The sequence below is a fragment of the Canis aureus genome, chromosome 28, assembly GCF_053574225.1.
Source record: "Canis aureus isolate CA01 chromosome 28, VMU_Caureus_v.1.0, whole genome shotgun sequence".
NCBI classification, from domain to species: domain Eukaryota; kingdom Metazoa; phylum Chordata; class Mammalia; order Carnivora; family Canidae; genus Canis; species Canis aureus.
Genome location: NC_135638.1, coordinates 24213089 through 24237921, shown reverse-complemented (window position 1 = coordinate 24237921; position 24833 = coordinate 24213089). Strand labels below are relative to the sequence as shown.

Here is a 24833-nt window from a genome sequence, read left to right as displayed (position 1 = left end):
CTGGGTGGCTCAGTAGTTGAGCATCTGCCTTTGGCTCAGGTCATGATCCCGGGATTCTGGAATCAAGTCCCACATGGGATTTCCCTGCATGGAGCCTGCTCCTTTCTTTGCCTATGTCTCTGTCTCTCTCTCTGTGTGTCTCTCATGAATAAATAAATAAAATCTTAAAAAAAAGAAACAGGTTAGAAGTAACAGATATTAAGTCAAGAAAATGTATTAAATGTCTATAATATTTTTGCCTTAATTTTTAACTGCTTAAGATGACTATCCCAGCTTTTTAAGAAGATTTTACATTCTTTCTTAATGAATTGGAAATGATTTGTCATGGATAAGTTGCAAAATGAAAAGGATTTATGATTGCACTGTGAAATACTCCTACAGCTTTGTAGATTTTCAAGTTGTTTTTTTTTTTTTTTTTTTTTTTTAGAGTTGGGGGTTTTGTTTTTTTGTTTTTGAGTAATTAAATTTAGGATCTTTGAGAAAATGAAAAGAATTTGGATGGACAATTTCTAATGACTATAGTGCATCAAAAGAGGTAATATGGTTTTGATCTGGTGCTCAGGGAATGGAACTTGCAAAACCCATGCTAATTTTGATAATGGTTGCTATGTACCCAATTTCTTGTACACTGCTTAGGAATTGTACCCCAAGGACTCATTTTGACTAAAATATGAATGAGGCAGATGCCCTGGGAGATTCTGATTCCAAACCATGTGTAACTAAACTTCTCATTTAGTTAAGTGAGACATCTGGTGTGTCAAAGTGTAACAAAGTTTCCTATTGTAGAATTTTATATACAGTACAGTAATAAATCTGTTGCTTTAGCTAATGAGAATCTGATTTAATGCTCTTTCACTGAATAGCAAGTTTGCCTAACTTGAACTTAACATACAAGGGTACTTTTAATATATTAGTTTCTAGTGGATTATCAAGATTTTTTAAAAAGTTAACAAATATACTCTATAACATATCCTGATTTGGGGAAGTAATGTAACATTAAATGTCATTTTAGACGTTCCTCTTACTTATCAAGCGGAGGGAAGCCGGCAGGCTCTGAAAGTTTACTTCTACATTGATAGTTATCACTTTGAACAACTGCCTCAACGTTTGAAAAATGGAGGAGGGTTTAAAATTCATCCTGTTCTTTTTGCACAAGGTAAATTGCTTTCCTTTTTATGTACTTAATTTTTTTTATCTTTATCGATTTTTAAAAATACATGTAATTGTAACCATCATGAATTTTTATTTTTTCCATTAATTCAAAAATTCCTTCGTAGTACCTAGTAATATTTTTACTTCCAGGAATGTTTATTACGGAAACAATAATATAAGGTTTAAATGTTTATTAAATAGGACTGTAACAGTATTTATAGTAGGGAAACAAGACGTGGGTGGTTTAAATAGATAAATTAATTTGGCTTAAATAAATTATGGGAGAGTCATTAAAATTGTATGGTTAAAAATATTTTATGAAATAGAAAAAAATTGGGGTATATGCACATGCAGGCCACAAAAAATAATTTATGCATAATGTAATTCAGGTACATATATACTTAAATGTACATAAAATATTTTCAACGTCATTGGGTGATTAAATTGATGATGATTTTTTATTCTTTGAGTTTTCCTCCTTTATGTCATTTTTGGTTAATAAAATATATTCCTTTTGTAAATAAAAAAATTGTTTTCGCAAATGAACAATGAGTTTTAATGCAATAAAATGAATTTAGTGTAACATGAGTAAGAAGATTCTTGCAATGAACTGGGTTTCCAAGGGAAGGTCCTGGATCTTTTTTTTTTTTTTTTTTTTTTTTTTCTGGGGTCACAAATACAAGCCTCAAACGATCAGGAGTCCAGATTATTTTATTGTAGCTTCTTCAGGTCTATGATTTATTTTTTTTAAACTCATGCTGTGGTCACAAGATTATATCAATTTCTGTGAGCAATTCCATAGAGCCTTTCATTTTTTCTTTCATTGAGTTTTCAAGAACTGCATTGGTTTTGCTGTGGAATTTTAATATTCTAATAAAAATGAAGTGTAGAGAAAATCAATCTCTGTAACTGAAGAACAGATAGGCATATGAAATCATAATCTACTGCCAAGTGAAAATTCCTGTACCATATGCATATTATTATAATTCTAAAGGATAGATTACCCTTCCTTCAATTGCCATGGTTTAAAAACAATGACTACCTCAAAGAGATACTTGGTAAGAATACCTTTAAATAGAGAAAAATGTTAGTTGCAGAGAAGATCTTAGGAGTTATTAGAAGTTATTTTCATTTTTCTTTGGAGGATTGTGGTAGGGTCCATTAGGTATACAAGATTCTGTAATGAAAAAAGAATGGAAAAAAAAAAGAAATAGCAAAAATAGACTTTTGGAGCTATGTTAGGAAAACAGGTTAGCCTAAAATATGTTAAAAGCCATTACACAGATAGATAGTTTTAGAAGACGGAAGGATGCTGGTCTGGAATGTTAACTTTTATAGGGTTTAACCAGAGTTTACAGTTATTAAAGATTCTTTCCTTTCTTTCCTTTATTTATCTTTTTAAAAATTCTGCCTTTGAAATCATGATGGAGATGACAGATGGCATTTTGCATCTTTTCAAAAAATTTATTACATTTGTGACACATCAGCCATAAATAGCTGAATATTCATACCCAGCAGCAAATGTTCATAGGAAGAGGAAGAGTATCTTCCAAGTAACCTCTAATTTATAATTATGGCCAAAACTAATTTTAAAAAATGCTTATGGCCAAAACTAATTTTTAAAAATGCCTAAATATATATTATTTCAGTGTGAATACCACATTGCTTTTTAAAATGTAAAGAAGAACCATAGCTAACATTAGGTTTTAATATTCACACTGCAATAAAATATGAAAAGCCTCAGTGGAAATGCTTCTGCTATTGAGGTCATAGGGAAAGAAGACTGGCAAACAGCTTGTCTCATTAGAACTGTGTCAGTGATAAGACTGCTATTTAACGGGGTTGCGGAAGTTCTTCTGCACTCTTAAAACTCCATGAGAATTCATTATTAGTCACTCTCCCTATTCATCAGATTGAGAGAAGCCCAGGAAATTCAGCCCTAGCTTGACGAGAGATTACCAGCTGGTAACTGAAAGTGGTGGTAGATGAAGAGACTCCAAAAGGCTGGGCATTTTCACTTGTGTTTTTAAGTCATTAGGTTGCAGCCTGCCCCTAGGAGATCTGATTTGAGTGGAACAGTTTTCTTCCGCAAAGACTAAAGATGCCCTAATGATGGCTGAGGGATATCTTCTGGCAATCCTAATAACTAGGCAATAAGCTCATCTTTTCTGAAAGGAGTTCCAAGTGGGTGACCTGCCATGGTCCACACCTTGTACCCCTAGATCCATTCAAGTCAAGTCTAGAAGTGGCTCCTTCATGACTCTGATGGGGTCCCTTCTAGAAGAAGCATGGGAAGAAGACAAGCAATAGCCCCTGCTGCTACAGCTTGTCTTGGGGCTGCAACAGATGCTCATTTTCCCTCTTGTATTCCTTGTAGATCAGCCTTGCCCTCAGCCTGTGCCTTTCAGTCTCAGAGGTGTGAGCAAGACCTAGAGGCCTGATCCCCCTGTTCACTCTTCGTTTCTCAGGCCTGGGTTCCTGCATTTGTCCATTTACTATCAAATTTGGATAAGGAAGTACTAAGAGGGACCTGATTCACTGGGTTCCAAACATGTTCCTTCCTGTTCTCACTATTTAATAATAGCCCCCCTTCCTTATGATGATTAGGATCTACCAACCTTGGCAAGACAGTGATTGCACTTCCTGGGTGCCTTGGCACAAGGAGTCTCCAGTGCCCCGGTGGCAACCATAGCTAATGTTCAGTGGGACCCCTGCCTTGTCTCCTTGGGAAAGCATACCTCTTTGGGGATCAGGACTTTATAAACCCACAGAGCCAGAGTTTTGGGGCTAGGGAGCACACATCCACAAGTTGAGGCACTGAGACTGATGCTGTATTAGTTTTCCAGGGCTGCCATAACAAATTACCAGAAACTGGGTGGCTCAAAACAACAGAAATTTATCCTATCATCATTCTGGTGGCTAGAAATCTGAAATCAAGATGCCAAAAGGCCAGGCTCTCTTGCAAGGCTCTAAAGAGGAATCCTTCCTTACCTTCTATACCATCAGTCCTGGCATTCCTCGGCTTGTGACAGCATAATGACAGTCTCTGCTTCTGTCTTCACGTGACTATCTTCCCTCTGTGTCTTTCTCTGTATCTCTGTGCAACTTTCCCTCTTCTTATGAGAACACAGGTCATTGGATTTGGGCCTAACCTCATTATAAGCTGATGTCTCTGCAAATACCCTATGTAAAATTTAGGCCATGTTTGCTGTCACCACGGGTTAGGACTTCTGTTGTATCGTTTTGGAGGACACCATTCCACCCTCAATAGATGTTAAACAGGGTCCTTTCTGCTTCCACCCTTTGTTCCTAGACTCCTGTATTCCGCCTATTAGGGACATGGCATCATTAAAGGTCTTTGATTTTGGTTACACTGTGTCCTGGAATATGGTATCCTTTCTTTGTAAAGTATTGTTAAGCACCTGTTCCCTGGGTCTCTTACAGTGGTTTTCCTTACGCTAACTGGAACATGTGATGCTGGTGCTTTCTCCACAAACACACTTTCATGTATATTTGTTTTTCAGCCCTTATGAAGCCCTTCTGGCACCAGAAACTATAAATCCTAACTCTTCTATCTTTCTAAGCTATCTTTCTATTCTCAGAGAATAATTAAAATCAACCAGAAACATAAACATTTTTCTCTTCTATTATTTTTTTAATTAAAAAAAATTCCAGCATAAGGCATTTTTTTCTTTTAAACAAAAGGGAACATTTTGTTATAAACTGTCATTTTCTAAGGTTCCTTCCTTCAAATATTTGGTTTTTTTATTTCAAATTTTTGTAAAACTCTACTTTAGGTCCTTTAAAAGATGAACCTCTTAGTTTTTCCCTTTGGGTTTGACACAGTATTTGAAATTGAAATATTAAAAAGCTTTTTATAAAAGAAGGAGCAGTTCCCAGAATTGAAATTTCCTAAATGTTAGAGTCAGTCTATAAGCATGTGAACCCACCCCTCTTTAAAAGCAGCACATTCTTTCTCGCATACTGGTTCTGTTGGACTTGATCTTAGCCAAAAGGCTGAGAAGCGATGCATACTGGTCCTACTGTGATTGATTAAACTGCTTTCCTCATGGAAATTGTGACCAGTTCTGAAGAATTTTAACCAACCTTGACCAGTGCAGATATCTTGTTTTATTTAACCATTAAAGTGTCTTCGTGCTATCAGGAAAGAGCCTTACTTGATTGGAACTATTTCATGAAATCGTTCTTCAGATGTTCTGTATTTTTCCTGATCAGTCCCTTTTCTGGAAAAGTCTTGAAAGGTATTTTGAGTGAGTGGAAATGCAGCTCATTTTCAGTCTTAAAATATTTAATCTTCACTTTTCTCTAATATTCATTATGTTTTTCTTTTTTGCTGACTAAGTTTGACAGGATGATTTGCTTCCTCAAATTCAAAAATGATAGAAGGAAAATAAGCAAACAAGAAAGTCATCGTATTTTCAATACTGCCTTTAATTAAATGCTATTAAATATTCATGCAACCAAATATGTCAATACTACTTTTAAGAAACATATTGTTATCTGGGTGACAATTAAGGAAACTAGACAAGAAAATGCTGAGAAGAGGACAAACTTGGAAGTTGGGGTATTTTATATATATTTAACTTACTTTTGCTGAGTATAGAAATTAAATCTGGTAAAAATTATTCTATTTTCTTGTATTTTAATGATAAATAACCAAGCTATTCATCTAAAGTCAGGAATGTTGTGCTTTCCTCTTCTTTGCCATGGAGTGTACTTTCTAAACACAGAACTTGTCTTTTTTGTTGTTTTTGTTCATTTCCTCATAACCCTACATATGTGCCATAACATTTTGCTGATTATTAGACATTTTCCCCATTTAAAAAATTTCCACATAATTGTGCATTTTAACTGTTGCTAATTTGGAAATATTGTCAAGGAATGTCATAAAAATACCAGTTTGTTTTTATATGGCAGCAAGCTTTTAGAGCAGTACTGGATGTTTTGGCCAAAACTGAGCTATCAAGACTTTTATAAAAATTTGAGAAATACTTTAATAAAAATTTTATAAAAACATAGCTGTCTTTGTATGTGTCCCCACCCCACCCCTCACCCCCAGTTTCCCTGTGGCTCCTTCCTAGGGTTCTCCTTCCAGTCTTTCTGATCTTCAATTACAAATTGAAGTGTCTTTGCATGGACATCTTTATTTCCCAGAACATCCTGTTTGGCTAAGCACACTTCTGCATAATCTGTATTCCTAGAAATTGAATTAGATTAATGCCTACCGGCATTGGACATGTTGCCTAATATGTAAAACACATTCAGTAAAAAAAAGTCATGGGTCTCTTAATACTTTATTTGATTTAATTATTTCCCAAGAATCATAATTAGTAGGTGCTCTTATTTTCCATTTCACAAATGAGGAACCTGAGCATCTTGGATTTTAATGAACATGCCTAAGGTCATACAACTACTAAGGAGTGGAAGTGGTAGTTTTACTCCCACACAAGGACTTTCATTATTAGCTTTACAACCAGTAAGAGGAATTCACATTGAAGGATGACTATTGATAGACTGAATCCTCTGAATATTTGCCTCTCACAAATAACATCTCATTAATGGAAATGAATGTGGCATTTACTTGAGGATTATTTTTATCAGGAAGACTTTTTTTTATTTCTTGTATGTAATCAGGACCAGAAGCTTGCTGAACCAGTTACAAATATTCTAATTAATCCACAAGTCATAATGAGTAAACAAGTAATCCTTAAAACCACCCACAAATTTGATATCATGTGCTGAAGTAAATGTAGTAAGCATCTCTCTAATTTTCCATAAGTGATTTCTTAATTATAAGCCAATAATACCATCTTTATTTCAAATTGAATAATACTCTAAAAGCTTTTTTTGTTTCTCCAGTGCTGTAGAAATCTGGCGAGTTTAGAAAACAGCACAGTAAATATTAGTAATGAACTTGTGATGAGCACTGGGTGTTATATGTAAGTGGTGACTCACTAAATTCTACTCCTGAAACTGTATGTTAAGTAACTGGAATTTAAATAAAAATTTGAAATATTTTTAAAAAATAGCAATGAAAAAAAAAAGTAATGACTTTTCTATTTTGCCACCAAAATGGTGATGTTTTTGTCAATTTGAAGAAATCTATTAGTTTAGAAGCTATTGCATTTAGCAGTTTTGAAAGATTAATTTTTAATAGATTTTGAAATAGTCTGCTGAAAAAGGAGGCTTAAGAGTGGCAATAATTTCAAGGGGAAATAATTTACATTTCCACATTGGATCCATTGCCATTCCTGTTGCTGGCAACCTCTCCATAGGAGATCTTGTATTTCTAAGTACTTCCATGTGATTTGTTTCCTCTCCAAAAGTTAAAAGTACCATTGCATAAAGTTTAAATATAAAGAAATACTGAACCAAAAATGTTAGTTAAGAGGAAATCTGTTTTATTTTTTTAAAATTTTTTAAAAAATGTATTCATGAGAGACATACAGAGAGAAGCAAAGACATAGGCAGAGGGAGAAGCAGGCTTCCTACGGGGAGCCTGATACAGGACCCCAGGATCACAACATGAGCCAAAGACAGATGCTCAACCGCTGAGCCACCCAGATGCCTCAGAAAGGAAATCAATTTTAATCAAAGATGTTTAAAATTAATGGGAAGTTATATATATGATTATACTTACTTATTTTAACTAGATTAAGTATTGTAATAAAGGTAGTATTCTAAGATTATCTATACTTCAAATTTATTACACTAATATTTCATAATTTAATTGCAGCTACAAAAGAATGTGAGTATACATGGAGAGCTGCGATTTCAACTTTTTTACTCTTATGTACGTTAACACACAATTCTGCTTCCCATACTTACATGTGTGTGTATACATATATATGTATACACACACGTATACATGTAAAATATGTATAAATGCATATTTTACATATACATGTAAAAATATGTGAAATTTGAGGTCAGCTTCACAAACTGAATATAAAATTTTTCTTATATAAAATGTTTTAAAAAAAGAAGCCAGTTTAAATTAAAAATTACTGTTGCCTACTCAGATATAATCACCAAGTGTTTGATATTTATTTTGAGAGGAGAGGAATAATTTTCATTCCTTTTTGGACTGGTGAGAGATAGATTCCCGCATGTGTGGTCATATTCAGTGTTTTAAATACATTTACTAGTAATCATTAAGATTACACTAAATATAGAGAAATTGAGTTATGAAATCACATGAAGGAGAACTTTTTTACTTGTTTGTTTACACAGCACTGGAGAGCATGGAAGGATATTATTATAGAGATAATGTTTCGGTGGAAGAATTTCAAGCCCAGATAAATGCAGCCTCACTGGAAAAAGTCAAACAATACAACCAGAAGCTCAGGTATGGAATTGTTAATTTTTTAAACCAGTAAGTGTTCATATTTTGATAGAAGAAGATGAATTATGTTTTTGACATACTCATTATTAAATGATTGATGGTGATACTCTTTTTGATATAAAGTCTTTTTATTTAGGGTTTAGTATTTCAAATATTATAATGACTACACTTTTTAAAAAGAAAAAATATTTGGAAAGTTTTCATGCCATTGTCTTAATTGCTGAAGAAGATCAAAAATTATTTATTAGGCCATTTCCAGGGGAAGGGAAAGCACTGATATTTTATAGCTGTGTCCCTTAGGAGGTTCCAGTGGATTAAGGGTAAATAAAATAGGTTTATGAACCATTAAACACCTGGCACCCTGACACAAAGAGAAGAATATGGTTAACACAGAAGATATGACACAGCATGTACTTGGTATTGGAAAAATATCTACTTTCAAATATATATATTAATTTTTGGATTTTGCTCTTTTTCCCCTCTAAAAATAGTCACTGGGAAAATGACCCATGGCAGGGAAAATAAACCACAGTAAGTGAAAGGGAAGTGTGTTATAATTCAAAGCTTTAGTCTTCAACAAATTATTAGCATTTATAACTCCCTCCTACCTTATGAATTCTTTTGTGCACCGGTCATCTTTTAAGTTACTTACAGATTATAGCTTTTATTTTTAGAAGAAAAATGTTCTTGTTCTACCTTATGCTTTAGTAATTAAAAACTATCATGACATTTCTTGGTTTTGTCCACTATATGGCTAAATTCTGAAGATAAATTAAGTCCTAAAATTCCGGATATGGGAAGGAGCTGGTTCTCGGAGTAATGACCAATTGGTAGGATTTCTTTCACTATAAATGCTTTGTCTTTCTCCCCCTGCCTCACACAAACCTGTCCTTTTTTTAAGATGCCTATTCTCTTCTATCATTTTATCACCAGTGAAGCTCTCAGCCTTAAAGCCCCCAATATCTTTTTGATTTCCCATTTTGTCTTCCTCCTAAAATGTCTTTGGAAATCCTGATGAATCTGAATAAAATGTCCCTTGGACTGCCCCCATTTTATTACTTTGTCCAGATCACTATTTCTCAAAGGTTTACTATACAAGGTACTGACTCCCAACAGGGAAAAACAAAAAAGTTAATCTTGAATTATTACTGTGTCCACTGAAAGAAAACACTGAAGAAGCTGAAGCTCCCTCTTGTGAAAATCTTCAACTGAGGACTGTCATCACAAAAGACAAGTTTGGTCTTTGTAACTGATCAAATACTCTTTGAAATAAAGATACAAAACTAAAACATTTGTATAGAACACGGGTGCCCTAAGGACACCTCTTGAGTCCAGTTTGAGGAATAGTTCCAAACCATTGCTATCACATCCTGACCATCTCCTGTCTCTAAGACCCTGTGGTACTTTAATCTACTCAGGAATTTGCTTCCAGATAATAATTTTAAGGCACATCTTACTATGTTACTCTCTTGCTCAAAAGACTTGGTGATTTCTTATTGCCCCATAAAGGAGTCACAGCCTCCTTAAGCATGGCGGTCAGGATCTTTCATGACTTGGGGTGCCTGGGTAGCTCTGGCTCTTGATTTGAGCTCAGGTCATGATTTTAGGGTCCTAGGATGGAACCCACCATCACTCAGTGGGGAGTCTGCTTGTCTCCCTCTCCCTCGCTCCTCCCCCTACTCACACTTTCACACTCTGAAATAAAGAAATAAATCTTTTTTTTTTTTAAAAGGGTCTTCCATGACTTGATCCGAGATTTCTTTTCTCCATCTATGGTCCAGCCATGCTGTACTCTCATTTCCAATCATGCACCATAGTTTCCTTCCACTATTACTTTTCACCATCCACCTAGCATCTGTGACCTCTATCTCCAGCTGTTTATAAAACTACTATTCATATAATTCAATGTCCAGCTCTAGTATACTTTTCTTCATAAACTATTTTTCTTTCATTATTGGGCTGGGATGAGACCTGGGTATTAGACTCTGTGGAAGTCCCTTAGGAGATTATGATGTGTGGCTAGAATTGCAAACCAATTCCCTAGATCCTGGATATCAAAGTGGGCCCAGCAATCTGTAACAAGCCTTTGGGGTAGTGCTCATGCACACTCAAGTTTCAGAACCACTGCCCTAGGCTAAATGAATGTCTGATCATTCTGTCAGTCTTTCATTTTACTTCATTTATGACTACTACTAAATTTAGCTTTTCTCCCTGATGATACAATTATGTGTACAGATTTCTCATCATCTTTATTCTGTGATAAGCTCCTTAAGATGAGGAATACTTGAAAAAAAATGAGGGATACTTTTTTCTTGGTGTTTCCTATGGTGTCTATCAAAGTATTTTGCATAAGAAGTTCTCTAAAATGTAAGTGTAGTTGCATTAAATTATTTAGGTATAACGAGCAGACAGAAACAGGGATGTATTCACACCCTGGGATATTTTTTAAAAAACAGAAATGTAATAGATACTGATATATAACAGATACCTGATAAGATGTTTAAAATTCTTTAATAAGAAAAACAGCATGTATATTAATGCCTGCTATCTTCTTCACATAAGAAAACATTTTAATGTATCTTTTCCGGAGAAAATATTTTGAAAAGCACATAAACCCCTCAGTACAAATTAGTACCCTTGTCAGTAATTAGCTACTCTATATCCTACTTGTTGCATATTTAATTTCCTTTGCACAGGAAGACAATTATTTTCCTCTTTACTTCAAGTAATGCCTTCTCTTCCTGCTTATTTCTTGAAGAAGGGTGTTAATTTCTTCCTTAATTTTTTCCTGTTATTTGTAACCACAAATACTCTGAAATTGCTTTTATGCAATCTGTTCTTGGTTTGGGGAGCCACAGGCCAACACTGACCATTTCTTTAAAGGGGCTCTTACTGTCCATTGTAGAAAAATAGCCTTCTGGTGTCCCTAGCTCCTTGTAGCCGAGAGCCTTTTTAACACTTTCACTGAACCATTTCGTTCTGGATGTTAATTTGTTTATTTGCTAATTAGACCTCAGAAAAGGCATTTTTTAACCCCTTAGTCTTACAATAAACTAACAAACATAAGTAAACTAGTGTTTTATTAGAAAACTTTCTTTAGATTTCAAGTTTCGGAATCCAAACTCAAACTGACATAAACAAAATAATGTATTGGCATATATAACAAGTATATCCAGGGGTGTGGCTGCATTAGGCACCGCTGGTTCCAAGGGTATGGTCATCAAAAATCTCTTTCTTTCCCTGTCCCTTGGTACTTCTTTCCTCTGTGTGGGCTTCATTATTAGGCAAGGTTGTTTCAAATATGGGTAAAGATGGTCAATGAAGACCAGTGTTGCATTCAAAGAAGAGAAGGTGTCTACCCCCAATACTCCTCCATGAAGAGTTCCAGCAAAGGACCTGAGGAGGCACGCATTAGCCAGACCTAAGTCATGTGCCTATTCTTGGGTAGGCTTAGCACCACAGAAGATCAATAGATTGTCACAAAAAGTGCAAAGTAGGGATGCTATACAAGAAGAACAATGGATTCCATTCTATTATAGAGGTTTCTCCAGAACAGCAAAGAATAGGAGGAAATAATTTGCCACTTAAAATAAAAGATAATAACAGCTGTAATACATATCAGTTTTTTAGAACATATTTAGTCAGTCATAATGCTAGGTGAGTTATGTGGATTATTTAATAAACCAATTTGTTCCATATTATCATCTTCACTTAATGGGAAACTTACACAAATTTACCTAGATAATAAGTAGTAAAACCAAGATTTAAATTGCAGACTTTTTTCTCTTTAGAGTCTATACTTTTTGTGCTATGTTAGGCCGTCTTTGTTACACTGAAAATACATGATCTGTTACTAAAGTGTCAGATGCTATCAAGTGCCCCCAATTGCTCTGATTTTGAACCATCATTTTTTCATTGATTCAGTGTTCAAGAAGTTTCCATTCCTATGAAATCAAGAAACACAGAAAATGAATAAGTAAACAAATCCATAAACAAATTATTGCAGATAGTGAAAAGTGCTATGAAGAAAAACTAAAACAAGTTCCTGTACTAGGACATTGGTTATTTAGAAGAGGTGGTTAGCAATGACTTAATTATTAGGTGATATTTGGACAGAAAACCTAATCAAAAGGAAACAGACTTGTCAAAATTAGAGGAAAGTCTTTCCCAAAACAGTGAATTGATATATGTAATTTCTAGAATAAGCTTATTATGTTTGAGGAAACAAAGGAGATGAGGAGGATTTAGACGTTAAGAAGGATGATGCATGTTATGTTGAGAGAGATATGAGACTTGGATGTAGGCCTGAAGGCCATTGTAGGCAATATAGATTTTATTGTAAGTATAATGCAGAAGCCAGTGGAAAGTTTTTGTTGAATTACTGCTGTCCATTTGTATCTTATGCTCCTATTGCAAATAATATCCAAAATGGTTGAAGTTTGCTTGAAGTGAGCCAGCTGGTCTGACCACTCCTCCTCCAGTCTCTGTGGAAATACCATGCAGTATACCTGGGAGTCTTTGCCATATGCATCATAGCCCTGACACTGGTTGCCTGAAGATACTGTGGTTTAGCTGTTATCTCCGATGAACAAGATTGAGCCAGCAGAAATGTTTAATAGCTCTTTCTAAAATGTTACCCTCCCATGCCAAATCAGACAAAGTTCTTGATTATTTAGAAATAATACCATGTAAGGGTCTCCCTGATGTCTTTTATGCTTCCTCAAACGCAGTGAGGCAACTGGAATGGGAGAAGATATTTGCAAATGACATATCTGATAAAGGATTAGTTTATAAAATATATAAAGAACTTATAAGATTCAACACCCAAAAAATAAAAAATGCAGTTTAAAAATGAGCAGAAGACATAAATACACATTTTCCAAAGAAGACATACAGATGGCTAACAGACATATGAAAAGATGCTCAACATCATTCATCATCAGGGAAATACAAATCAAAACTACAATGTGGTATCACCTCACTCCAGTCAAAATGGATAAAATTAACAACACAAGAAACAATAGGTGTTGATGAGGACATGGAGAAAGGGGAACCCTCATGCACTGTTGGTTGGAATGCAAACTGGTGCAGCCATTCTGGAAAACAGTATGGAGGTTCCTCAGAAAGTTAAAAGTGAAACTTCATTATGATCTGGCAATTGCATTACTAAGTATTTACCCAAGGGATACAAAAATACTGATTCAAAAGGATACATGTCCCCCAATGTGTACAGAACCATTATCAATGGCAGCCAAATTATGGAAAGAGCCCAAATGTCCATTGACTGATGAATGGATAATGATGTGGCATATATACACAATGGAATATTACTCAGCCATAAAAAAGAATAAAATCTTGCCATTTGCAAAGATGTGGATTGTGCTAAGTGAAATAAGTCAGAGAAAGTCAGAATACCATATGATTTCACTTATATGTGGAATCTAAGAAACAAAACAAATGAAAGTAGCGGGAAAAAAAGAGAAGCACACCAAGAAACAGGCTCTTAACTATAGAGAACAAACTGATGGTTATTACAGGAAAGATAGGCAGGGAGATGGGTTAAAAAGGTGATGGGATTTAATGAGTACACATATGATGAGCACTGGATGTTCTGTGTAAGTGATGAATCACTAAATTCTATACCTTAAATTAATATTATACTGTATGTTAATTAACTGGAATTTAAATTTAAAAATTAGAGAAGAAAAAGAAACAAAGAAATAATAACATAAAATGTTTAACTCAGAAATTCTTATCAAGAAATTTAGGAGGAAGGGGATTCATATTCCCTGCCTTCTCCATCTTCATGCTGTTTTATTCTCTCTCTTCTATGTCAGGCTTTCCTCTTTATTCCCTCTGGCCATGAGCCATCTTCCCCATTAGCATCATTTTTTTCCTGCCCTACATAATTGTCATTTATCATTATCAAGCCCTTTCATTTTAATGTATCCTACTTATTGGCAAAAACACCACTGTGTGGTGACCAATGAGATAAAATGTAATGTAAATGGGAACAATATTCTGTGTATTAAAGTACTCCTTTCATTTTGAGAGATCTAGATGATTATTTTTTAAATATTATTTTCAGTGTAAAATCAGTAGTGAACTATAATAGAAAAGTAAAAGGAAGCAAGTTGTATATTAGTTATTGAAATCATTTATTATTTTTGGGAAGTGATAACTGCATACTGAATTTTTAGGGCTTATAATTTTGGATATCTAAATGTAAATTCATCTCTTTACAGAAATAAGGCAAGAAATTATTCAAAGCCTATATTCTCTTAAGGTATACCCTTGTGGATAAAGAATTTTCTTTAAAGTTAATTAAAAGCCAAAGTGTAGTTTATATAACAAGCAGAATGAAGATGGAAATCTTATTTTTGTTAACAAGAAATGCTATACAGATACCAATCTCAGAGCCATATATTTTGAACAATTTTTTCAGCTGAGAAATGTCTGGCCAGAAGTATGTATGTGTTTGAGTATTCCCATGATAGCGCCTCCATGAAATGTGTCATTTCTTTCTACCTCCAAGGAAAAGAAATGTCAGTGAATATGTCCTCTTGGCATAAGGCAGATACCAAGGGTGGCATAGACTCACTGCCACTTTATGTCTTTAAGTACAGCTATCAAACAGCATGAGAAAATAAAGAACATCAGGACCTGAGCCTTTGCACCCTATCTCTACTCATAAGATCACACCCCCATTCCTGTTTTCTATCTTCCCTCAGAGTCTTTAATCCACAAAACCCTTTTACCTAGTCCTTGTTTAGATAGCAGACAGTATATCCAAGCTTGAAATGGAGTATTTTGGTTGTTCTATTGATGAAGAACTGTGAAAGCTACCTTAAATCAACAGGAGTATGTATTTAATGAAATCTGAGATAGAGGCAGTAAGAGAGGGAGAAGGAAGTAAAGCAAGACAGAGAACATTAAATAGAATATAAATAATGCCTTTATCCTCCAATTGTTTTTTTTTTATAAAGCTGCAGCTTTTAGAGCTATTAGATGATGTGATTTTTTTTTTTTTTATTAACTGGAAACACTCCAGATGCATATTTATCTCCTCCATAGCACTTTTATATTTGTTTTTTATTCTGTCCTTCAGCTGAATTTCATTTTTTTTTATATTTTAAGATGCATCCATATTTCTGTTTCTGTAAGACAAGCTGTAAACTAAATGTTATATTCAATTTCTTTCTGTTTTCAGACCAGGAACATGGAGTTTCCAGGTTGTGAATTTTGTTTTATATTAGAAGTCATTCTTCAATAGCAAGAGAAAAACATCTAAGTCTACAAAAAAAAGTTGAATTCATTCATAAGCCTTAAAAGTTTTCTAGACTCCTTTTCTATATATGAATTATATAAAGGATTTAACATTTACAGAATGTAAGTTATATGTAAATGATAGATTCTCACACAGTGTAAATCTAAAGGAATTGCTGGATAATGATAATTATTCAACAGATCTTACATGCCCACCAGGTACCAGGAACAGCACTTCACATTGAGGCCATTACAGTAGACAAGATAATGCTGCCATACAGGAAAATTTTACATGTGGGTTATGATGAACATTAAAGAAAATCTCTACTCATAATTTGCAGCAATATATGAAAAACATATAGGGAATATGTAAGATGCTATGTAGGTGTGTAAGAAGGGATCAGTCTTAATTGGGGGTGGGATGGGAAGATGGTTGAAGGTTTTGGGAATGAATGATTTGAGGAAGTAATGTTTATGCAGAGATTTGAAGGAGGAGTTGGGCTTGCAGTGTTTAAGGGACAGGGAATGGGGGATAAAGGTATGCAGAAGGGGTATTTCCTAACAGAGGGAAGAGCATGTGTAAAAATCCTGAAAGGGGAAGGAGAAAATCTAACATGTGCGGAGACTAGAATTCAAGAGGAAAAGGGGCGTGAGACAGATGTGTGAACAGAATCCCTCCCATACCTCCTTCACTAACAGTTCTTCAATTTCTTTTAAGCCAGCTGTCGCCTAGGGCATGCTTCAGCTCTGTTCCCATGTGCTAAAAGAGTATAATTATTTAAGCTCCATCTCAAATTTATCTTCCTGCAGGAAGCCTTCAGTTATAGCCTCAGCTGAAATTAATCACTTTCTTTTTTAAGACTTAACAATCTCTTTGATTTCATTTGTTTTATTTTGACTTGAGTGTTATTTACCTGCCTTGCTCAATATATATGAGGGCAACCAGGTCCTAGTTCTCCACTGTGCTTGGTACATAGTAAGTACCATAAAAATAGATGAATTGAATTGGAAATCAGGTTAATTGCAATGTAATGGTCTTCTATTTTTGTGCTATTAGCATTTTATTGAATTTATTCCAGTATCCAGTCTACTTCTTTTTATATCCAGAAGATTTAGGGCTATTTGAAGGGTACAGATGCTGACTCTGTTGGAGACCTCTCTCAAGAAAATCATCAGTGTAGCGAAGGTTCATAAATTTCACAGGGGACAAGACCAGATAAAGTTGAAATTATAGTGACACTTTTGAGAACAACATATCTCTTCTTTATTTGAAGAATACTGTAATTCTATTAAACGTTGCCACCATTACGGAGAATGTGATGTGACTGCATATACATTTATGCATGTATATTAGTTATTGAGATCATTTATTATTTTTGGGAAGTGATGTGACTGCATATACATTTATGCATATAGTCTCTAGTTTATCTGGACTGTACTTATTCTTGTCTGCATTCAGATGAATTCACTTGTTTATGAGAAGCCATAATTATATCTAATCTTTATTTTTATGTTATGTTAAGGGAATTTTTAATGCAATTTTTAGATAAGGGCAACAAATAAGATTAGAATTAACTGTGTTTTCACATTTTTGTGATAAATCCTTCATTGTGATAATATTTATCAAGGATGAATAGATATTTTGGCTGACAAGGATAAACAGATCATCTTTGAAATAACTTTAAAAAAAAAATTCTGAAGAGAATTGTCTCTATCTCAAAGCTAAAAGAAAAAAATGCTATTGTTTTCACCAAAACAAAAGGAAGATCAAAATTCTTTTTGCTCAGAATTTTCTTTGGAATAAACGAGAGCTAGGAAGTGTCACATAGAAAATAAGCATACCCTGAAGAATCAGTTAGGGAAATATACTCTGTGAGGAAAAATTGTCAGTGCTATATAAGCAAGATTGATTTTTATTTTTAACTCTGCTGACGTTTCTAGCTCATCACAAGGACAGTCTTCAAAAAATTGTATTCAAGTCATCCTAGTCAAGCTTTTCCAGTGAATTGTTTCCTATTGCTTTTGTTCAGTTCCTTTTTGCTGACATTTCAGACTTCTTTTGTTTGGTGGATATACTGTGGAAGCTTTGCCCATACACCAGTCAGGAAATTTAGCTTGGGCCCAAAGCTTTTGATTCAGAAGATATAATCATTCGTGACCTAGAAGGAAGTAATATGAATTTACTGAAGATCATGATTTGTGTAAAGCATAGAACATTATATTTATAAAATTGGTTGTCTACTTACATGGACCACCCAACTTCAACTGAGGGCAAAATTCTGTCTTCTGTAGATTCAAGTTTGTGTCATTCTGTCAGTCATTCAGGAGGAAAATCAAATATATTTTTTGGTTTTTGGTAATTTCAGCCAGAATGACTCTAATTTGCTAAATTGCTTTGGCCATTTCCGATCCATCTCTCTCGGCACACCTTAAAATTCACCCCCAAGAGGTTTTTCCAGCTCCCCTAACTTAGTGTTTTTCTTTATATTTCCTTGTACACCTCTATTATAACAACATATCATGCATTATATTCTTTTTATGTGTATCTGTTTCTCCTTTTCACCTTGTGTTTTTCTTTTATCGTTGCTGATAAGGTATCTATTAATAGGTGTCTAATAAATGTTTGTATGTACCAAAAGTTGGGGCAGTCAAGCCAGGACAGAAGAGTATAAACAGCAGTGGGTTTCTGACTGATGTCATGATGACTTCAGCAGAATATTTGGAGAATGGTATGGACTATAATGTCAGTGCTGACATTACATAGTGTTTAGCCACTCCCATTGTGTTTTGAGAGTATTCTTTATGGTTCAACAGTATTGATTGTACACTTATATGCAAGTGCAGGAATGTGTATAGCATTGAGAATGCAGAGATGAATCAAACAATATGTCCTTGAGAATCTGAAAGGAGAGGAAGAGTGAATGTGGTAAACAGGCTGTTTTTAAATACCCTACTAAAAACCATGGTGGAGGCAACAGGATGCCCAGAAACACAAAAGAGGAACACCTAGGGAATACTGAGGAGCTCACAATGGAGTAGTTTTGACACATGATGGCTAGTGGGCTAGGAGAAGCAGGGTAGAGAAGCTTTCTCAGGGGGAAGGAACATTCTGAGCAAAGATATTGCAGAAACATAATGGGGCAATACAGGAGGCAGGGTAGAAAGGAAGCAGGTGTGGTGAGCAGGAGGACCATAGATGCCACTGAGGAGCTTAGGCTCACACATGTTAGAGAGGTGCTTATGAGTTCTAAGCAGTTCAGGGGGAGTCAGTGGTGGGTTGCATTTTAAACTGAACACTTTGAGGTCAAATTAGGGGTGAGAACAAGATTAGAGTCAGAGAGACTAGTTAGGAAGCTACTAAAATAGTTCTGGCATCTCAGAAGATAAAAATGGAGACGGAGAGGAAGGCATAGATTTTAGAAATATTTGAGAAGTAAGAAAAAAGTCTTCCTCATTGAATACACATGGTGGGAGACAGAGAGACCCTGGATTGGACACCATTATCATTGTCCCATATGGGGAGGAAACTGAAGAATCTCCTTCAAGATTGAGAGTGGCAACATACTGAATTGAACTGGATTTTAGACAGAGCATTTGCATTCAAGAGGCTCTATCCGGTAGGCTGGAAACACTCACATAAAAGGTAAATAAAAATAATAATAATGCATGAGATTTCCCAGGCGATAGTACCTCACATACAGAGAAGTTAAATGCATTGCTCAAAGTCAGGTAACTGCAGTAGGGGCAAAGGCTCAAACTAGTTATTTCTGCTTCTAAAGTGGACACTTTTGTTACAGTGCTCCACTGCTTCTCCAGAGTAGCAAATGATCCCAGTATTAATGGGTGTGCCTTAGGGAAATGATTTAATGGGATTTTAATTACTTACAATGAAAGAGTTAAGTACAACACAAACATGTGAAATCCTCTGAAAAAAAAATGGAGAATTTTTAGGTGTTTTAAAGGACTAGGAGGCATTCTGGTTTGTTTTCTCTGAAAAGGAATGTTTCCATAGCTGTAGAAGTAGAGAAGAAGACATGACAAAGACCAGAGTGGAAGAAAAAGGCAAAATGGACTAATGTAGTTGGATCTCACTGTTATTTGAAAACAAAAGTATCTTTGACTGTGACTCAAACTCACTAATGTATTTCTGCCCTTGTAATGAATGCACCTCATGGAATGTTACACAGTGTCAAAGAAGGAGAATTCATCTGCATATATTTTAAAAATCATCAAAATGCATTATCAGTCATGTTCTTTGCATCAAATTCCTAAATAAGGTATTGAAACATATACTGTGTAATATTATATATAATAATATATTATTAAAATTATATAATGAAAATGACAGATTATAATTAAATATTAAACATTTTAATAGAATAATACCCAGCTTAAGATATTTTCATTTGTTTATTCAAATATTAAGATTTTAGTCATGTAAAATTATAAGCCTATAGTTCTATTCTGGTCATAGCATTTTTTATATAATTATGTATACATTAATAAGTTAAAAGCCATATAGTAAGTTAGATGTTCTTCACTTGGTATAAGCTTTGAACTTCACCTACTTGAGATATCAGTGAACTCAGATGTAAAATTAGACAGACACATTCAGAAAACACAATGGAGGATAATTGATGAACAAATCCCTTGCTAGTCTTAAGGAGAAGCATTTTTAGTAGATCTAATGACATTCATTGCGTTTCTTATTAGCCAAATGAGAAAAAAACTGAAATATTCTTTTTTTAAAAAAGATTTTATTTATTTATTCATTGGGGGACACAGAGAGAGGCAGAGACATAGGCAGAGGGAGAAGCAGACTCCCTATGGGGAGCCTGATGCAGGACTAAATCCTGGGGCCCCAGGACCATGACCTGAGCCAAAGGCAGATATTCAACCACTGAGCCACTCAGGTGCCCACAAAACAGAAATAATCTTAATAGACCAAGTGACATTTAGGCCATAGGGAAAATTTTTTTAGTTAGTTTGAAATAAATATGGAATTTCTGCAGTAATATGAATAAGGAGAAACAGAGAGCTGCTGATTGGGTATTGCCTGCTTCATTAATATACCTGAGGATGGAGAGTCAGTCAAATCTGGATTCCAGTCCCCGCTCTTCTCTTGACTAGTCATACAACTTAGGTCAAGTTCTTAATAACTCTGAGCCTTGATTTCCTTATTTGTCCAGTGGAGCTAGTGATGCTTCATAAGCTGTTGTATTAGCTGAAAGGAAGTCTGTACAATCTTCAGTATTTGCTTAATGTAAAGGGTAACAAGTCACAAAGACTTGTATCTAGAGATGGATTTACGTGGAAGGAAACCCGTTGGTTTCTTCAAGGTCTTTGTGTGTTGGGACAGCTGACCTCATTGCCCAGTGGAGAAGGAACGGAACTGTCTCCCAGTGGGACAAAGAACTTGCTTTAAAAAACTATGCAAAATGGAGCTAGAAGAGCCTTATTTGTGCACAGAAATGCTCCTGAGAATAAGCCAGATATTGCATTTGATTTCACACCAGAAAACTAAAACGATAAGAGGAGATCGTGGAAAACTATCCAGAAGGATACATAGCCTTAGCTGTGTTTCCAGTCTTAGATTTAGCCCAAGACAGAAAAGATGGCTGCCCAGCTTTGCTATGGATAAGAGGGCGGAACACTTCCAAACACCTTGGATGAGAGTGCTAGAAGCAGGAACTTTTTATACAATGTGTAATTAAAAACTAAATGGAGCATAATGGCATTTAGCTCTGCTTTACTGCATCTTGAATGCTACTGGATTCTTTAGGCAATTAATAAATGATTGCTTTTAAAGCCATTCTTGTTATTCTGCACTCAAAAATAAAATTTATGAGGGATGACTGTATGACTCAGGCAGTTAAGCCTCCAACTCTTGATTTCAGCTCAGGTCATGATCTCAGGATCATGAGATCAAGCCCTGAGTTGGATTCCATGTTCAGTGGGGAGTCTGCTTGAAATTCTCTCTCTCCTTCTTCCCCTCCCCAACACTCACTCTCTCTAAAATAAATAAATCTTTTAAAAATTAAATAAATAAGAATGAAATTGTAATTCCCCATATTGTATATCTTTATACTTTGAACAACACTGCATACCAATATTTAAAGCTTTTAATATGAGAAATGAGCTAGTTTCTTGTTTAGTAACTAACCTAGGTTAGGATGTCAGTGTAATTTGCAGGGGGAAATGTACACCTAAATTCTTTCCAGGCTTGTTTTAATAACTCAGTAGAAGAAAACCAATCTCACAGAGATATGTTGATGGGAAGGGGAAAAAAGATTTAAGAGCAAGTTCTTAACAAAAAGCCAGTGAAATTGTATCCTCACCTGTAAATTATGGACAAATATTACCAATTTTATTTTGCTAATTTAGTTCAAGTTAAACCATCAATTTAAAAAATTCTGATTAATAATTAAAATGACCATAGAGGTGATGAGTTTTAGATAAAAACAAATTCTTATGTTTGTTTTCAATTTTTATACACTTTTGGTTCATAGCTGACAAACTAACCTTCAAATATCACTTATTTGATAAGTCATGATACTCATGCACCCTACTGTGCATGGCTGTTTTGTGACTCACAGCACCTGTGACTTACTGCACTGGTCTGTAACCTGTTCAATAAATAAGTGCTTTTGAATGCTTTGGGTGTTGAGACAGTGTAAAGTGTTACACAATTTCTAAATTCTTGCTGACAAATTCTTTACTTAAGCCTGCAGACCACATTTTCAGTGGCACTTAGCTGAAAGACATGGGCTGGGATTTAAAAGCAATAATTACTAGTGTGAGATGTAGCTTTGACCTTTCCTATGTTTTTGTGTGCTCCCTAAACTAGGGTGAGAACTGGAAAGTGAGCTGAGGGCAGAGTCTGAGAGCAAGTTTGCCCTGTGTCGGGGTGACAAAATGTCATTGAAGACAACACTGGGAACAGGGCCTCACTATAGTAGAGAAGAAGATGCAGGAAGAGCCAGCATTAGGGGTTTCTGTTGTCCCACAAAGTCTGCTGCAGTCAGGTTCTTCGGACCCTTACCAGGAAAGGAAAGACAAGTTAACACCTTATGCATACCAGAATGCAAGTTCCCTGAGGGAAACCTGTTCATGGATTTATCCCTAAAACATGGGAACATTGCTTGATACCCAAATAGATGTTCAAAAAATGTTTGTCAAAATAATCAAATGAAAGTATTGAAACATATTCTTATGTACAGAAAACCAGAGTGAAGGGTTAGCTGTTTTGTTCTGTTGTTTTTGTTGTTTTACTCTCAAGTCTCTTAATGCCATAGGATTTCAGGAGGTTTAGGGAGATTTACAGTAGTTTATCAACAATAAGGACAAGGGGCAAGTCTTTTAAGTTTCACATCATTTGCCTCTTCTCTACTACCAAAAATACAACATAGTAGCTCCATGACAAATAAGGGTTAAGGCTCTCTCTGTCTCTCTCTCTCTTTCTCTCTCTCCTCCCTGTCCCTCTCTCCCTTTCTCACCCACCCCCCTCCCTCATTTGTCTTCTTCTCTATCTCCTCATCCTTTCTTTCTTTGCCCTCTTTTCCTTTTTTCTTAATTTCTATCCTTCCTTTTATTTTTCTTTCTTTCATTTATTCATTCATTCAACTGCAGTTTATATCTGCTGAGTAATCTCCCAACTGCCATTTCTTCATGCCTTCCCCTCTCCCCAGGTTATCAAGTAGCTTTTTTACAGACTTAAACTCCATGATCTCAATGGACAATTCTTTTTTTCACTCTTAAGATTCTCCTTATGCATTAAAGATCCTTCATTCCTTTGCCTACTGCCTATTTGTCCTAATACTCACTAATGTACTTTAGCACTTTGCTAAACCTTTTTGGATCACTTATCACACTGAACCGGAATTACCTGTTTATTGTCCTTTCTCAAATGTACGTTCTTTACATGTAAATAATTGTCTTATTTTCACCCTTTTACCCATAGTATCTGCCATTGTGCCCAACTTATTATTATTATTGTCTATTAAACAAATGAACAAATTATTATTATTGTTCATTGAACAAATGAACAAAGACACAAATCTGGCGTTTAGAAGTGTACATATTTGGGTCTCTTAGAGGAAAAAAAATGACTCAGGAATGTGTTCACAGTGAGAATAGTGAGGTGGGGCAGAAAACATGCTGGAAGAGTAAGTAGGTAAGGAAGAGGAGCCCACAGAGGAGGCAAAAAAGACCAGCTTAAGTGAGAATATGAAAACCAACAAAGCACCAGGCCAATGTCAAAAGACTTAGTGAAGAGAGAATGTGAAAAAAGTGAGGGAGACCAAGAGTGCTAAATATAAGAAGATATTCAAACAATGCCTGGGATTGTCCACTGGATTTGGCCAGTGTAAAGTCATTGGCACTGACATCATTAGGGAGAATGTTTTGAGAAGGGTAGTAGGTAGAGGTCTGGATACAATCAGTTGAGGGGAATAGGTTGAAAGTTTGGAAGTGGGATTAGCAAATTACACTTCTTTGGGAGAAATATAAATGGGAGAGGAAGGAGATTATCAAACAGTATCTGAAAGATACAGAGTCAGTGAAAATTTATTTACTTCTCAGTAGTTCATCTAGTTAAAAATGAAGTTGCTCGAACTTACTGTTCTTTGTGGGAAGGACTCAGTAGTGCATGAGATTACTCCTTGTTAATCAATATTGATTCTCATTTGCTCTTAAATTATTTACTCATTGCTTCATTTTACCAATATTTACCGAGCAACTGCTTTGGGTTCGGGAGTGTTTAAGATGCAGGGCAGACGTGAAATATGATGTAGTCCCTGCCTTCATGGAGATTATATTCAATTCCAAATAGTTCTTTAAAACTTACCTTTGATCAGTTTGCTCATCTGAGGAATGAAATTACCAAAAGACAGTCCCATTAGTTAGTTAATGCATTTTCATTTCCCATATTCTGCTAAGGACATCTTTCTAATATCTGTATATTCATATTTCTAGTTTTATTATATTTTCCCTGCCCTTCCCTCTGAAGCAGATGTCTACGGTTATTTATAAGATGAGACTCACTTCTGAA

General features: G+C 35.1%; 1 protein-coding gene across 1 annotated transcript in view; it reads left to right on the top strand.

Annotated features, from left to right (window-relative positions):
* The window catches only part of PREX2 (phosphatidylinositol-3,4,5-trisphosphate dependent Rac exchange factor 2), a 281233-nt gene that overhangs the window by 200733 nt on the left and 55667 nt on the right, over positions 1 to 24833 (top strand). Inside the window, exons 34-35 of the mRNA XM_077876670.1 lie at positions 1013 to 1156; positions 8407 to 8521. Of these exons, the coding sequence (XP_077732796.1) occupies positions 1013 to 1156; positions 8407 to 8521 (259 nt within the window). The remainder of the gene's footprint in view (positions 1 to 1012; positions 1157 to 8406; positions 8522 to 24833) is intronic.